General features: G+C 45.1%; 1 protein-coding gene and 1 non-coding gene across 4 annotated transcripts in view; one reads left to right on the forward strand and one right to left on the reverse strand.

Moving 5' to 3' along the window:
* Positions 1-15,969, forward strand: part of LOC142557849 (stromal membrane-associated protein 1) — a 159,606-nt gene that overhangs the window by 37,840 nt on the left and 105,797 nt on the right. For all 3 annotated transcript variants that reach the window (XM_075670051.1, XM_075670050.1, XM_075670052.1), the window contains exons 5-6: positions 1,831-1,908; positions 3,968-4,070. In XM_075670051.1, coding sequence (XP_075526166.1) covers positions 1,831-1,908; positions 3,968-4,070 — 181 coding nt within the window. The remainder of the gene's footprint in view (positions 1-1,830; positions 1,909-3,967; positions 4,071-15,969) is intronic.
* On the reverse strand, positions 13,596-13,668 carry TRNAS-UGA (transfer RNA serine (anticodon UGA)). Its single transcript has one exon. It is a non-coding gene; the product is annotated as a tRNA-Ser (tRNA).

Consider the following 15,969-nt stretch of genomic DNA (forward strand, 5'->3'; position numbering starts at 1 on the left):
GCAGAATTCCTCTCCCTTGCTCTACTTTAGTGTTTGCCGAGTGCGTTGAGTGTATGCAACGTGAGTGGAGCCACCCCTGGTTGGCTGTCACCTGCATATTGTGTGCGCTGCTGCCCCGGACTACGATCGAGCCACCCCGGGCAATGGTGATGCTGTGGCCAGTTCGGCACAGCGACTTTGGCGGCCGCCTGTATCCGGCTCGCAACCCTCAGCGGCAGTGAAAAGAGCCAGTGGTCACCAATAGCTATTGTGGCTCTCGCCAGCACGGCGCGTCGATGCGAGCGACGCTTGCTCGTACCTACTACTGCGTTGCCGTTTCCGGAGTCCTGGCCTGGAATCCTGCCGTCGTGTCTGCAGAGCTTCTGTTGTGGCCAGCGTACGCTAGTGGTGTACTCAAGGACAATGTCGGCTCGCATGTTAATGGACAGCATGTGGACATTTCCTCGGCGCAGCCACTGATGCATGTACTACCCTGTTCGCGAAGCACACATTGATGTTAGACCATGTGATATGCTTCGTCGGAATATGTAGTGATTTAAGGTTGGGGGGATGTGGGCACGCGCAACTCTCACGCGTCCCCTGATACGCTGTTTTCTCGCATAGCTCCCATCTCCTGTAATCCGGCTTCACCGCGCGGCTTTACTGCGGCGGTCGGTATGCTTGCAGGGTAGTACAAGAGATGGCGTGAGTGATGCTCTGCTAACGCCACCTAACGGCGGGGTTACTTGGGTGCAAAAAGGAGATGGCTCTTCCTCTTTGGCTTAGGGTTGGAAAGCGGCGCGAACATTCTGCGCATGCGTCGATCCATGCTTCTGCGAGACTGTCTCGTGAAGCCTACCCCGGAATGGATGAACACAATCGTTCGAACATGCCACCATTTGCGGGATCGTACGCGCAAACGACCAGACGTTGATGTCCAGCATGGGGTGAACATACTCGCTCGTTATCCGGTCGCAGTGAGTCGGGCTTCTGCGATTTGTCGCGCGCCCACCGGCATATTTTGTAGATAGCAACTCGGCTAGCAGGCATTAGTCTATGAAAGGTGCAATAAATGCCCTTGTGATTGTTTGCACTACTGTGTTGTCGTTCCTTTGTCCCAAGAGCACGGTTGAGAACCCCACAATTGATAGCTCCTCTCCTATTTATTGCCAGCCGCACCAGACTGCCTTGGCCAAGCGTCTTGGCATTTCTAGTGTGGAGCCAAAAAGAATGGCCTAGCGGCAGCATCCACCCACATGGATGGCTACCTGTGCATGCACGATGGTTGCTTTGACAACATGTACCATTGGTGCAGTTGTAGTCCCTTGCAGTGTAGTGTTGAATTTTCACCAAGCCCGGTGTCAACAAAGTGACATTGGCATAGTTTGGTGAACTGAGAACACCGGAGTGTAACTTGACCTTTAATGAGGGAGCGTTTGTTAAGTAGGTGGGATGCTAGTTCATCTCTTCAATGTCTGAAAAAAAAAAACTTACTAGACTAACTGAAAACAGCTACATTTGCCATGGGCAAGAAAGTGTAAAAGTCGTTCGTTACAGTTATTCATTCAACTGGGCCTGACTGGTTATGTTGCCCTTTCAAGCTGCAAGCCCTGATAGGAGTGAAATCTATTTTGCTGTTGAGAGGAAAAATGTGGATGCAAGCAAGTTTTGGCACAGCAACCATCACAGGTCGGATTTACCAAATTAGACGCTTGTGTAGGGTTTCTGTACACTACTGTGCGGAACTACTTCAATATAAACGACAGCAGAGATATTTCTTGTATTTGTGATGTGTGATAATGTTGATTTACCAATCAAGCATTAAACTGCCCACATTTTCCTTTTTTCCAGTTTGACATTGAGCAAGAGCGTCGCAGGGAGAAGGACAAAAAACGGCCCAAGCCAAAAGCATCCACTGGTGATGTATCGGTGAGGCCATTTGTTCCTACTGATCAGCTTCACTCATTATTAACGTTAAAGGTGGTGTCATGAGGAAAATTATGGCCTCATTTACTGTCATGGCTCTCGTGAGCTGCACTTGTGTTGTAGAATGGTTGAGCAGGTTGGCACATTTTGATTCTCTGTTGCAGTCTTCAACAACTAATGAAATTTTCAAAAACAGCAATTTATAAGTGCATGTTATGGTTAAAGTGGGGCACATAAGTAAAAGTGACAGCATATGCATAAGTCTCCCTTCGATTAGCTTGTATAAAGAGAACTTGTCAGGCCCGAATCTGGTGAGAGTATTATGATTGAGGGCTGGACACTGGCTTCCCATGCGCATTTTGTCTTCCTTCTCTGCCCCATTAATGTTGGCCCTTTTTTGTTTCAAGCCTGCCTTTTCATACCTTGAATTTTTGTTCTTTTCATTGTCGTGCTGGCACTGTGGTGTCAGTCTGTTTCCAGTGCATAAATGCCTTTTTTTTTCTGTTTTGTAGACTTCAAGGCACAGGTTCAGGATCTTGTTGGTCTACAGTGAAATCCTGATAATTCGAAATGTTAATTTGAATTGACGGATAAATTGAACTTCTGTATTTGTCGCGGTAAAGTCCTAAGTATTTTTTTTTTAAACCCAAATACCTTGCTACAAATGTTTTGCTTCCATGGACTGCCTTTTCGACAAACCCGAGCCAAAGGTATTGTTAGCTACCGTAATGTCACAGACTAAAAATAACGAGGAGAGACTTATGGGGAGGAGCCGAGAGGGAACAAGAGCAAGCAGATCAGCATGTACTCTGTCTTTCCCACCCGGTTTTTAAGGGAGCAGAAAGAAAAAAATTCGGTTTCGCTTGAAAGGCAAAGCATTTCAAAGAGGTCCCATTTCAGTTTCTAAGGGACCTTCTTCTGTATATACTTATCATGTAATCCCCACTTTTGTCATGAATAAACCGATTTTGATTCTTATTGATAGCACTAGCAAAGCATTAGGCAATTACACGATGTAAGGATTGTAGTTTTATCACCTATATAAATTACACTAAATGTTGGCTTACTAATTAACAAACATGCTGTCATGCCTGCACGCCCACCCACCCTTTAGTTCAGGCAAACTTGGACCCCACAAAGAAATCAGACAACTGCTTAGCAGTTGCCTTTGGAAGTGTGCCTGTTATGGATGACGGGTAGCGTAAATGGAGCACATGGTCAACTACATGCAGCTAGCCTTTAAAGAGTGGCATTGAACGTGTTGCCATCCATTTACCAACAACCACGAAACTTGACAAGACTGACATGTCATACATTATTTGGCAGCTGTCATGGGTTATCTAGACACAAGAGAACTCCTCCCATTAGTGCATTTGCATGGCAAAGCGAAACAGTAGCAGTAATCACATGGCATGAAGAAATGCACGGGACAATACAAATAGTGCACGACATGGCACAGGTGCAGGGAAGTATTTTATTAAATGTTACAGGCAAGCTGAACAGACCACTTCCCTGTTCTTTATGCTGGTATACATTGCTAAAACTGAAAATTGTTAACGTTTACATTTCAACCAAGAGGTTGCCTCAGGTGCCACCTTGGAGCACACTGGATTCCTTGTTTACATGTTCAACTGAAGCAGCAGCTGCTACTAGAATTTGGACATCTGTGCATGTGTTGAGTACGTAGCCTCTTTGCACTTTCTCTATCCAACCAGACCTTTCACTCAGTACAAAGGTGATACACTGGCACAATTGGATATGGCAAGCTAAAGCACAGCTTTGCCCAGCAAAGTCTCTTCTCGTTTGCCATGCTTGTGCAGTCTTGGACACAGCTTCACGTGTCCACAGCCAGCCCATCGGAGCCGCACCTTCTGGCAACAATACACCTGATCCAGTGCTTCTTCATACGCCTCGCACATTGCCTTTGATCACACATCCTACAGAGTACTATGTGTAGTTTCACTCCATATTATTAGTTTGCATTGCTTTTTCTTTTTCTCCCAAAGGGCATCGGGAAAAGTGTTTTATTCCTGGTTCTGCTACTTGTACATATGACATGCAGGCACCTACAGTGAACAAGGTTGTGCTGCCAAGACCCCAGAGTACTGCCACACCTGTCCCTGTTGTCAACGCCTCTCAAAACACAGCTGACTTGCTTGGTCTTGGTGAGTTTGCTTTCTAGCCTGTAGTGCACACTTATGTTTTAGGAAGAGTTGCACCTAAGAAAGAACAAACACAGGAAAGAAATGAGGTAGACGAAAAGCACAAGCTATCAACTGGGTTTATTTGTGTCGAATCTGCATATATAGGCAGTGTTCACAGGTGACAAAAGAAAGAAAAGGAAGGGGGAATGAGGAGCAGAGGGCAAATCAAGCCTGCCTCATGTCAACACAAGCCGTGCAGGAAATTGTGTTCAGCGTGGTATAAGGCAACAGAAGTATCACTTGCACAGTCATGACCCTATTCCTTGATGTGAAATCCTTCTAAAAGCTCACAGGCTGTTTTATTCTTTCTTCTGCCTAGAATCTTAATTTTGTTGAACAGTGGTCCGAATCCTCTACATGCAATGCAATGAGCGGTACAAGTGTGTTCTTTCTGTTTTTCTAATTGACAATGTGTGCTTCCCCTCGCGTTCATTCACGCAGCGCCCTGTTTGGCCCACATATACTCGTCCACATTTTAGCGGGATATTGTATACCACACCCGTGGCACATTTCATGAACGTTTCGGCATGCTTTATTCCACAACCACTTCGTTGAGCTCCTTCTCCGTTTATCCTCGGGCATAACCCAGCGAGCTTATTTGGAGGGGGGAAAAAAAAACGCACAGGGACGCCATGCCTTTTTGCCGCTTTAATGTTGTGGGCGACTTTGTGCATATATAGCACAACCGTGGGTTTCTTTCTGAGCAGGCACTCAGTGCTGCTGCCACGTTTCTCTTTCTTTTACCTAGAAGGTTTTCTGCCACTGCTTTGATGGCCTTGCAAAAGAAGCTGGCTGAAAGCACCCTGTTAATTTGATTATGCAAACTTTCTTGCATTGGCATGTGGGCATGATTTTGTAAGAGGAGATTGAGGCACGAACTTGCAATCGCCCTCTTAACTATCTTCGAATACATTGTAGCCAGGCAAAGTGTTGCAGCTTGCCTTCCCATCCCGACTGTGATGCTGCAGGCATATGGCTACATTTCATTGGTGGTGGTCATCTACATGCTGCGTTTCCCATAAGCAGAGGTTCTCTCACCGCATTTTCATTGCATGCAGTAAATGTTAAGACAAGTCCTGCCCTTGATGAACAACATAGTTCAAAGTTGGGACAAGTGCATTATTACACCATACTATGCCATTAACTTTAAAACATTGCCCTTTCACATTTCTTTTATTAGAGACGACAATGTGGCATAGTGATGGAGGGTTTCATTCTGCCCCTGTGTGTCTTTCACATGCTTTAGCACAAAGTAAGTCTGCAGCTGCATACTCATATGCCACGAAACAAAGCATCCACCAATTGCATCACATAGTACTTAGTGATCATCACTCTGGCAGCACTATGCAGAGACGTCCATTTCTCCCTGCACATAATGAAAAGTCGGTTTTGCTCTTACCACTGTTTTGTTCTTGCTCAAATTTAGAAGCAAGATTGCATTTTGTGGTTTGAATATATGATGTGGCACTGTTGCAAGCCTGGTTTTAAACCTTTTCTGTGTGGTGTATCATTTATGATACGCATAGAACCTCTAGCATAACAGAATCGAAAAAAAAAAAAAAAACAGCCTACATATTCTCCCATTTTCTGTGTCCTCTCTAGCAAAGAAACATAGTGATTTAGCATTGGAAATTATTTTTTAGTAAATTTTCTTCTAAAATCAGGGGTGGGATTCCTGCGCCATGCTGGCCAGAATGGCTTCGACACGTGTGCTGTGGCAGTGGCTGTGAACAGTGAGTGGATTCATTCTCCAAAAAGGAGTGCAGCCATTCACGTTCAGCACACCATGCAATGCCACCTCCTGCACAGTTTCTCGTAATTTTCACGCTTGTATCACTGGACTTTTTGGTGCTTCCAGCAAGTGGCCAGTGCGCACGCGGGCACTTCTGGCTGTCGATGCTGACATTGGAGTGGCCAGGGTGGCTGTAATTAGTGTGCTAGAATACAGTTGAGTAGGCCAAGTGGCTCTGTGCTTCCTAGCTGAGATGCAAAACAACGAATAGTAGGTTGAGGGCACTGCGAGCGAACTAGATATTGGGGAGGCACGCACTGCAGCGGGTTCAGCGGCTGGGTGTCTCTGTTTCCAGGGCCAGTATAAAGTAAAACTATTCCAGTCTTTTTTTGTGCCCATATGGGTGAGGCCATGGCCATTTTGACTTATCACAAAGGTCTAATGGTGGATTTGGAATAAAAACAGATTGGAATAGTTTTACGTCATTAGCCCTCAGAACGAACTACAGGGGCGTTGCAAGCGGCCGCTCCCGTGACGTCAGGTCACGGACTTGCGCCTGTCATCTGCTGCAGTTTGGGCAGTGTCTGGGTGCCTTCTGCAGCATTTTCGTTTGTTCACTCTTGTTCCCTCTGCTTGTATATTTATGGCGGTCGTCTCAAATATAGTTTTGTGACGTCTTTGTTTGCATAAATTTGTTCAGAGCTTATTTTCTATATGACAATATATTTTTTAAAGGTAAAACTGCAGTGCTAGCTGAAGGAGCTCATACCAGCCCACTGTAGGTTTCTCATGCACGGATCTACGCTTTGCAGTGGTAGCTCAGGTGAATAATAAAAACATCAACGCAAAAACCAAGCACATAAGAATTCAGTGAGTATAGTATACCGGCCGTGATGCAACAAGCATCTCAGAAACACTGCTGATATATGTCTTCGAGAACATTTGCCTTGATTGTAACCCACTAAAACATGTTTGCTCACAACGAGGAAGTTCATAGTATCGTGACGAATTTTCGCATTTCTTCACAGTAGCACTTGGCAGTAACACAGGGACTTATCACATTGTCGTTGTTCGTGCTTATTAACTGCTAGAGCAGCACTGCAGTTTAGATTCTATCAGTGCCACTTGCTTCAACTGCTTCTCAAAGTTAGGCTGTTCTTCATCAGTTAATTTTAAGTGGCGCTAATTTGAAGTAAAGTTAGGAGCTTAAAACTGTTTGCAGCTTACAGGAAGGAATGTACCAACGTTTATTCCCTTTTCGATGCTACACGGTCAACTCACTTGAGCAATTTACTAGAGCTTACAGCTTGAGGAACGGACATGACGAATCTGTTCAACAAACTGACACAGGCTGCTCGGCTCAGATTTTTTAGTGAAATGTGCCTCTTGGACCGTATGGCCGCAGTCAGAAGGAAGGTGAAGCATCATGCATTAGTAGTATGGGACATATTGATGATATCATAATTCCCCAGCGGAGGGTCAAAAATCAAGAGGGATATTTAAGGCTTGTGGTGTCTTCCTTATGAAGGTTTGCGAGGTACTCTTTTATGTACTGACAAACCGAATAGTCCTCTGTTTGTATAATTGGAAAACACTAGATCGAGAGATGGTGAGGCAGAAGGTGCTTCAGTTTTCATTGTCTAGGCACCCTAATCTGCACTGTAGTACCTCGAGTATACTTTAGGCATTGCAATTGGCGCTCTAAAAACTTCTTCATGGTTTCAATTCGAAGTTATGATGAACTGATCGGTTTCGCGAACAACAGCCTCTCCATAACGATAGGCGGTTGCTATCGTTGCGTGAGGGGTGTGCCATATTGTCGATAAAGCCTACTGAGGGCCACCATGAAACATTTCATCACTTGCAATTGATTGGCTCTCGATCTTAACCACGAAACATTTCTTTCGGGTGATTCCTACTATGGTTTTTATGAATTAACTATGTAAATACTTTACATGACGCGCCATCATGTTAGCAGCTATGGGCAATTAGTTTTATGAGGGTTTGTTTCAGAGAGCGGTGAAACGCAATAATAAAGTGGCCATATTTGAGTAGAACAGCTAACCTGAGTAAAAATAATCAGGATGACAGCTTCGCTGGGCAGTGTCGTTCTAACACAGAGCATGTTGACACCGAATGTCCAGATTTTTCGCCCATCTAAAATGTAATGTCTCTCGTAGCTACGTGCGAAGGGAATGTTAAGTGTTTAGCAAACCATCATGCACAACATTTCGTGTTGAATTTGCAGACATTCTTTTTACGAAAACTTTATGGACAGACCCGGCGCGTATATGCATTACACAACCAGTAACTCCTTCAACGCTACATAGCTTTCAATAGCTAAGCCACAAATTTTCTTGACTCACATGCTTTTGAAGAAGGAACTGTGGTTCAGGCATGGCAGCAGAAAGAAGCCGACATATCCTTCAATAAGTGCGGCTCGAGCCACCCATACCCCAAGCATACGCAAAGGGAACGAGCGCGCGAGGCAGCCGAGCGAGCCAGAGCGAGCAACGCCCTGGCCGTGACGTCACTCGCGAGAGGGCACCATTCCGAGCTCTCGCCGCTAATGCTAGCCCAGGGTCGATTGCGGCTCTTTGACTGTGCTGACATATGGTGACCCAGAAATTATGTTACCGCGTCAATTGGACCGTATAATTTGAGACCATTTTCCGCTATCATCGAGAGTGTTCACATAGGAATACATAGTTTGATCGTAGTGCCACCGGTGTTTTCAGATTTACAGGGAAAAATTCACCATGCCACCGCTTGGCCCAATTTTCCGCATTCTAGTATGTTATAGCTACAAAGCACGCTTCTACCGCCCTGCATTCTGATTGGCTTGCAGCCAGGCAAAACTATTTCTAAAATGTAGAAATGGCTTTCAGTGAACTGCATTAGTTGATAGCTCTGGCTTCTCCACACAGGTGAATTTACTGGGAGCGGGGGTAGGCACTTGCCCCCTGTCAAGAGTGGAGGGGCAAAGTATGTCATTTGCACCCCCCCTCCCCACTATTGAAAGCGGGCACTTTTGGCTGCACTTTGGGAAGTCCAACAAAAATACAGTTGAAGCTAGATTTTCTTTCTTTATAGAGGGGACACGTAATACTTTTTACTATGTATACCCTGTCTGGGCAGCAGTGATTGTCTTTTGTGCCCCCTCGGGACGAGCTGTTGCAGATGACATGCGGGATTTGTGGTACACGCTCGTGTTGTGGAGAAGGCCTGGTGCTGGGCAGTTCCCACCTCAACAAATTTCCACTTGTGCTATTTGGATTATGCCCAGTTTTTTGGGACCACCTAACCATATTCGAAAGCACAATCAGCTTGCTGTATTTAAATGGGCCCTCAACCACTTTTTGTCAAAGAGAAATGCATTTGAAGTTAAATTAGGCTAGTTCAGAAATACTTTGCCGGAAAAAGTACTTCGTATTCAGCAGAAGTAGAGTTATTGGCAATCAAACATGGCCTCCGCTGTGCTCCCATTCCTTCTTCAATGCCTTGCCCTGCAACGGCTACAGGGGAGTGGGACGTGCCTATGATGCTCCGCTTTCTAAATATCACTGTGGCACTTGGTTCAAATTTCAATTTGGATGTTAATGTAGACATCACTATTTCTGATAATGGTGCCTACGACATGCTAATTGCAAGCCAAACCCGGTTTTCCTCAGCGAGCCGCAGTGTGCTTAGCCACTGGACTCGTGGCGGCACACCAAGGTGGCTGCGGTATCTATGCTTTGTAGCAGACCGCTGCTACCAATAGCAGCCGTGTATGGGAATCCGCTTTATTACGAAATAAGGCGCCCAGAAGAGACTGAGCAGCAGGTTTCTGTTGAAAAGTGAGCATTTGAAAGAAAGGTTACTTCACGCTCCTCTTGCAAGCTCCACGCACCGCGTGCGGCAGCAAAACTTGGCTGATATGTTCACAGCAGTGTATGCTACCTGCGGACTATGTTATTTCACCAAACCTGAGGGCTGGTTCAGGGCCCCTTTAATCTGCGGACGAGGAGAGGGATTCAGATAAAGTATAATCAGCCACACCCAATGATTAGTGGGCCTTACGGCATGAAATTGTTGGATTATGAAATGCCAAAACTGTAGAATATCTTTCCAGAGATAATCTACGTAGCGTTGCAGGCTGTCTTTGATCACCATCAGAAATCTTATCAATCCTCTTACAGGTCTGTTGAATTTCATTGTGTAATCTTGACTTATCGTAGGGTATTTTTGTGAAAATTAGCTTGATCGAACATGCAGAGCCATTTCAATATCAAGTGTCACTTCTTACTGTCGATTTCATTTTTGGGTTGTGTCTAAATAAGAGTTATGCTAGTACTTATTTCCTAGCAGGAGCAAGAACAGCAGATGTTTCATATTTTGAAGAAATGGGGGCCACTTTTTGTTGACGTGTACTGAAAATTTGAACTGTGTGGGCTTCTTATGTGCTCTAAAAACAGTTACTAAATACTCGCTTTATTCCAATTTTTGTTAGTTATACATGGCATTTAGTTGTTTTTTCCTGGTATCCTTGGTAAACTATGCTGGGTATGTTGTTTATATCTCTTCAAAGTACGAAGCAAATTTTTGAGGGACAAGCGGTAAATGTTTATTTATTCTGTTTATTCTGTGTAGGTTCATTACAGCCTTTGTAAAAATTTGCTCATTCAAGTAATTTCAATTCAAAGCATTTCAATTAGCGGCAGTATGACACTCTGGAAAGGGTGTCATACTGCCGCTAATTGCAATGTTTTACAGGCTCCTAAAACAGCATGAGATACAGACTTGAAGTTCTGTGAAAAATAAGAATTGTAAGCACAGTGCATTGCAAAAATTTCATTTTCCTGCTTTGGATGCACCTGTTGCAGATAATTGCTAAACCACTGTTTTTCCATGTTTTCATGCACTGTACATGATTCGTAATTTGTTTCTCTGGTGTCCTCGGTGACCTAAACAAGGCATCTTGTTTGTATCTGGGGAAGATTATGGTCATGTTATGGACAATGTGTAGGCAATGTTCCAAATTGGTGCGTTAAATGCACTTTTTCCAGCAGAATATGTATGCAAGTGGTCCATAGCTTTATTAATGTGCTTTAAGAGCAGTGTAAAACAAACTGCTGTGCTGGTGTAATGTAAAACTACTCGTACAACTGAGGTCAAATTTTGTGAACATAGGGGGAACATTATGCCAAGTTTATGTGTGATGGTAAATGCATGTTGACCAAATACAGCTTTTAGAAAAAAAAATTGTAAGTAGGTATTCAAAGGTATCCTATGCGGCTGTTATTAGGTAGGTCTCCCAATGTCCCGAGAGAACTGTGCATTTCAAAAATTTTCCACCTTGAAAGAATAGGCAGCATTTTAAGTGCATTGTGTGGTGAAGTTTAACGTTTCTGGCTTATTTACATGCATCATGAATAATTATTGAGCCCTTTTTTTTTTTTTACTTTTTCAGGCATGATATATTAAGTTTGTCTGGTCTCCTCATTGAACTAAAGGAGGCAGCTTCTTTACGTTTGGTGACTGTAAGGACCAGGTAATGGGTGATGTGTAGGTAAAGCTTAAAAATAGATGGCAAATTAGGTCTTTCGCAATGGATTACGTGTGCACGTACACTAGAGCGTTATGGGTGTCTAACAAGCGGGGCAGAATAGAGCCTGCTACCGTAAATGCCACCAAGACCAAATTAAGTGAACATTGGCAGTAATCCATAGAAACTCTCTGTGCGAAGTTAAGTGCAGATGGATCAAACACAGCCTTTCCAAAAAAATTCTTATTCAAGTGTTGGTGCCAAAAAACATGCACTCACCAAGCATAAAAGAAAAATAAAGAACATGACATTTCTGGCCCCATATGGGTCCCTTGATCACAATGAAGATGTAAGCATGGGTGCGTGACTATTCATGGGTGAGGTGGCTTAGTGTACAGGTGTATATCTCAGGAAGATTGCCCCATGTCCTGTTTATTGTGTATCTAGTTGCTTGAATGTAGTATGATTCTCAAAGACAACGCGCGGCTGGCGTAGGCGATGACACGTTCCTGGTCATACTGGCGTCATACTGGAGGACTGCACCTACACCGTGGCCACTAGCATCGATGTGAACTTCTGTTAGGGCTGGAGGGTCAAAATGCGCCAAAATGGGTGGTGATGCAAGTAAACTGACCAGGGTGGGGAACGCAGTAATTTGCTCACAACTCCAAGAAAGAGACGTCCTTGTTGAGTAGGTCAGTAAGTGACCGGGCAATGTCGGCAAAATTTGTGGCAAAGCGGTAGAAGGGCACAAGCTGACAAAGCTCCGGATACCTCTGACTGAGCGAGGAACAGGAAAGTCTTGGACGGCACACACCTTGTCTGGGTCAAGTTGGACACCACCATCACTAACAAGGTGACCAAGAATGGTGATGTGATGTCGAGCGAAACAACACCTAGAGGAGTTAAGTTGGAGGCCAGCGCGATGAAACACATCGAGAATGGCTGGGAGGGTCAGGTGGTTCTCAAAAGTAGGCGTAAAGACAATCATGTTATCTAGGTAGCAAAGACAAATAGACCACTCATAGCCCCCTAAGGAGAGAATCCATCATTCACTTGAAGGTTGCAGGGGCATTACACAATCCAAAAGGCATAACTTTGAACTGGTAAAGTCCATTTAGTGTGGTGAACGCAGTCTTTCCACGCTCCATGCCATCAGCGGTAATCTGCCAGTATCTGGAGCGCAGGTCGATAGAGGAAAAGTATGTGGCTCTGTGGATGCAGTCGAAGGCATTATCGATTCGGGGCAGTGGATATACGTCCTTGCGCGTGATGTTTTTCTAGTGTCAGTAGTCAACACAAAAGTGCCAGTTGCCGTCTTTATTTTTGACTAGCACCACAGAGGACAACGATGGACTGGAAGAAGGTTCGATAACGCCTTTTGTGAGCATATTGTCAACTTTGCCTTGGATCAACACACGTTCGGTGAGGGAGACATAAGGACGGCGGCAGGTAGGGGTCATGTCCCTTGCGTCGATTTGATGCTAGACAACAGATGCTTGGCTCAAAGGTTGATCGTTGAAGTCGAAAATGTTATGGTATGACTCCAGGAGGTGGCAAAGGTCAGTAGCTTGAGCAAGAGAAAGGTCAGCAGGGATCATTCTGTCAAAGGCATCACGAGGCAAACTGGTTGTGGTACAAATGAAGGATGAACTGAAGGGACAAGAGGGATCCAAAGCGCAAATTTCACAGTCTTTGGCAGCAGTGATGGTGGCGAACGACATGCCTGCTGGAATCATCTGAGAGGTGCTGAAGTTTAAAATGGGAATGCAGATGCGATTTCCGGTTACGGTCATGAGGGTGTTAGACACAGCGACGCTTCTGGTGAGCAGAATGTCTGTTACTGGGGAGAGCACGTAATTGCCATCAGCTACAGGTGGGCTCGAGATCATGGAAATATTCATGGCGGCTTGGGGGGGCATGTGCACATAGTCTAGAGAGCAGAGACTGGCTGAAGGCATGGTTGGAACATTGGCTAGATGAGGTACTTCAAGCTGCAAGGGTCCAGTCGCACAGTCAATTAGAATAGAATAAGTTGTTAAAAAGTCCATACCAAATATACGAGAAGAAATGGGGTTAACCGAGGAGCCCGATTTTTATTAGTCATATCATAAGAAGCCAACAAACATTGACACCAAGGACAACATATGGAAAATTACTTGTGCTTAATAAATGAAAATAAAGAAACGATAAATTAATGGAAATTAAAGTGGATGAAAAACAAACTTGCCGCAGGTGGGAACCTAACCCACAACCTTCGCATTTCACGTGCGATGCTCTACCAATTAAGCTACAGCGGCGCCGTTTCCCCATCCACTTTCTTGGGTATTTATGTTCCCTAGTAGAACCCTGGGAGTGTTAGCCAGCGCCACCACTCACAGACCTTGGCGGGGGATGTGGAACGTCCTTTTTGCCGCAGGCATTACGAGAATGTGATCTTTTTGGGTGAAGGCAACTGGTCAATAAACCCACACATGCTACCTGAAGGCATCAATGTTGCCGGATTCGAGACCCTCATTATGTAGTAAACGAGAAGAAAGGGGGTTAACCGAGGAGCCCGATTTTTATTAGTCATATCATAAGAAGCCAACAAACATTGACACCAAGGACAACATTGGGGAAATTACTTGTGCTTAATAAATGAAAATAAAGAAACGATAAATTAGTGCATAAGCATAAAGATTGTATGGGTTTGCCACAGGTGGTGACTCAAAAGGTCTGCGTTCTAGGCAGCGACCCTGGGCAAAGGATGGAGTAGGTTGCAGGAACGACCAGCCATTGTTACAATAGCAAGCAATGTGCCCAACACGGCGGCAGTTAAAGCAAATAGGTTGATCGTCTTCAGTTCTCCAATCAGTAGGGTTCCAAGATCGTGGCACGAACCTTTGATAACTAGAGAACGATGTTGGGGCCCCAGAAGTGGATGCATGACTGTCCATGGTGCAAGCAGCGTGAACCTCGAGATTTACTAGTTCGTTTTGCACGATGGCTTGAACGAGTGAAACCACTGGTGCGTTTGAGTCGCTGGTGTTAGAGCTGACAAAGAGGCCAGCTGGAGCCATTGCTTCGATTTTGCAGTGGAGAATCCTCGTCAGTTTGGCTGAAGGCGGTGAAAGGCGAGATGGCGGCCACTCTGTACATGAAGACATTGCAGCCGTGTTGGGAAGCCGGTCGAATGGTCGTTCAATATGATGGCTCTTGGCCTGCTCGAAGTACTGGCACTTCTCGATCACGGCACTGATGATAGCACAATTTATGCACACAATCAGATTGAATGCATCGTTCGTTATCCCCTTCATAACGTGGCCAACCTTATCAGACGCCAGCACATCCTGTATGTACGGCAGGTACGACTCCGTGGACGTTTGGGCTCGAGTTGACAGTGGTTTCTTTGCAGCGATTTTGCGACTGGAAGCCTTACCGTACAGGTCATGGAGCTTTTGCTTAAATGTATCCCAGCTCCCAAGTTCGGCCTCACGATTGTCAAACCACAACTTTGCTGTTCCACTCAGATAGCAGACCACATTGGTCAGCATGACCGTCAGGTCCCAGTGAGTGTGATCGCTCACCCGTTCGTATTGTCAGCCACTCCTCAACGTCTGCTCGAAGCTCCATCGTGTGGTAAGAGTACCCCGCAACTCCACCAATGTGTGGTGGGGCATCAAATAGATGAAAGCAAAGCATCGATATAAGTAGACAATTTACAGGGATGGCCAAGATGGCTGAACACGTGCAATGACCCAATCATCGTTGTCTTATTCGTTTGTCCAAGGAGGTAGCTCGTAACAATATCTTCACATTGCAGGCATAAAGTGAAGCATGCGAAGCTTTTGCTTCCGCTTCGCCGTCGTGGCTGACAGTGTTGCCTGAGATGAATCTGTCAGCGGAACGCTCTCTACACAGGCCACATAATGTAGCATCAAAACTCACTGGATACTGCAAGAAAAGCTTCACTTAAAGATTGCCTAAAAGCGAAATGATGGGCGAGAACCCTTTGTTCTCGACCAGCATGTTTTTTGTAAATTTGCAACATTGTGCTCATGTGTCGTGTTTGAGAAATCGAGCAAGATCCAGTACGGCATCTAAAATTTCAACCAGTGAAAGTCCCAGTTTTGTTTGAGAGGCGAACTATAGATAACAATAGCAAAGAACTGGACAACTGCGCAAGGGTTCGTAATTTTAGAGGCCGTATAGATTGCAGTAAACATTTGCTTAATAATGAAATTAACAACCATGGTGGGATGCACACACAAACAAGAACCGATCTTACTTGGTCTCTGTGAATGCTTCCTGCCCTAACGCTGGCGTGATGAAGAGCATAGAGGGGTTGCCTCTTGTTTCAGTGAATCTCCGAAACTCGAGTGAAGCCACCAGCCATCTCGATTTGCCCAGCTTTTGCACCTACCGCAAATTACCTCCAAGACAGGACGCATGGGCTGCATATAATGTTGCCATGTGCTCACCCCTCCTTCTTTGCCTTTTGTGATCTTTTTCTTGGGCTCGCAGCATAGCGCACTCACTCATGGTGCCATGGGATCTTATCGCAATTGGACTTCGTATGAAACATGACAACAAGACAATCTTGTTTTCTGCTAGTACTG

Source organism: Dermacentor variabilis, chromosome 9 (assembly GCF_050947875.1).
Source record: "Dermacentor variabilis isolate Ectoservices chromosome 9, ASM5094787v1, whole genome shotgun sequence".
In the NCBI taxonomy this organism is placed as follows: Eukaryota; Metazoa; Arthropoda; class Arachnida; order Ixodida; family Ixodidae; genus Dermacentor; species Dermacentor variabilis.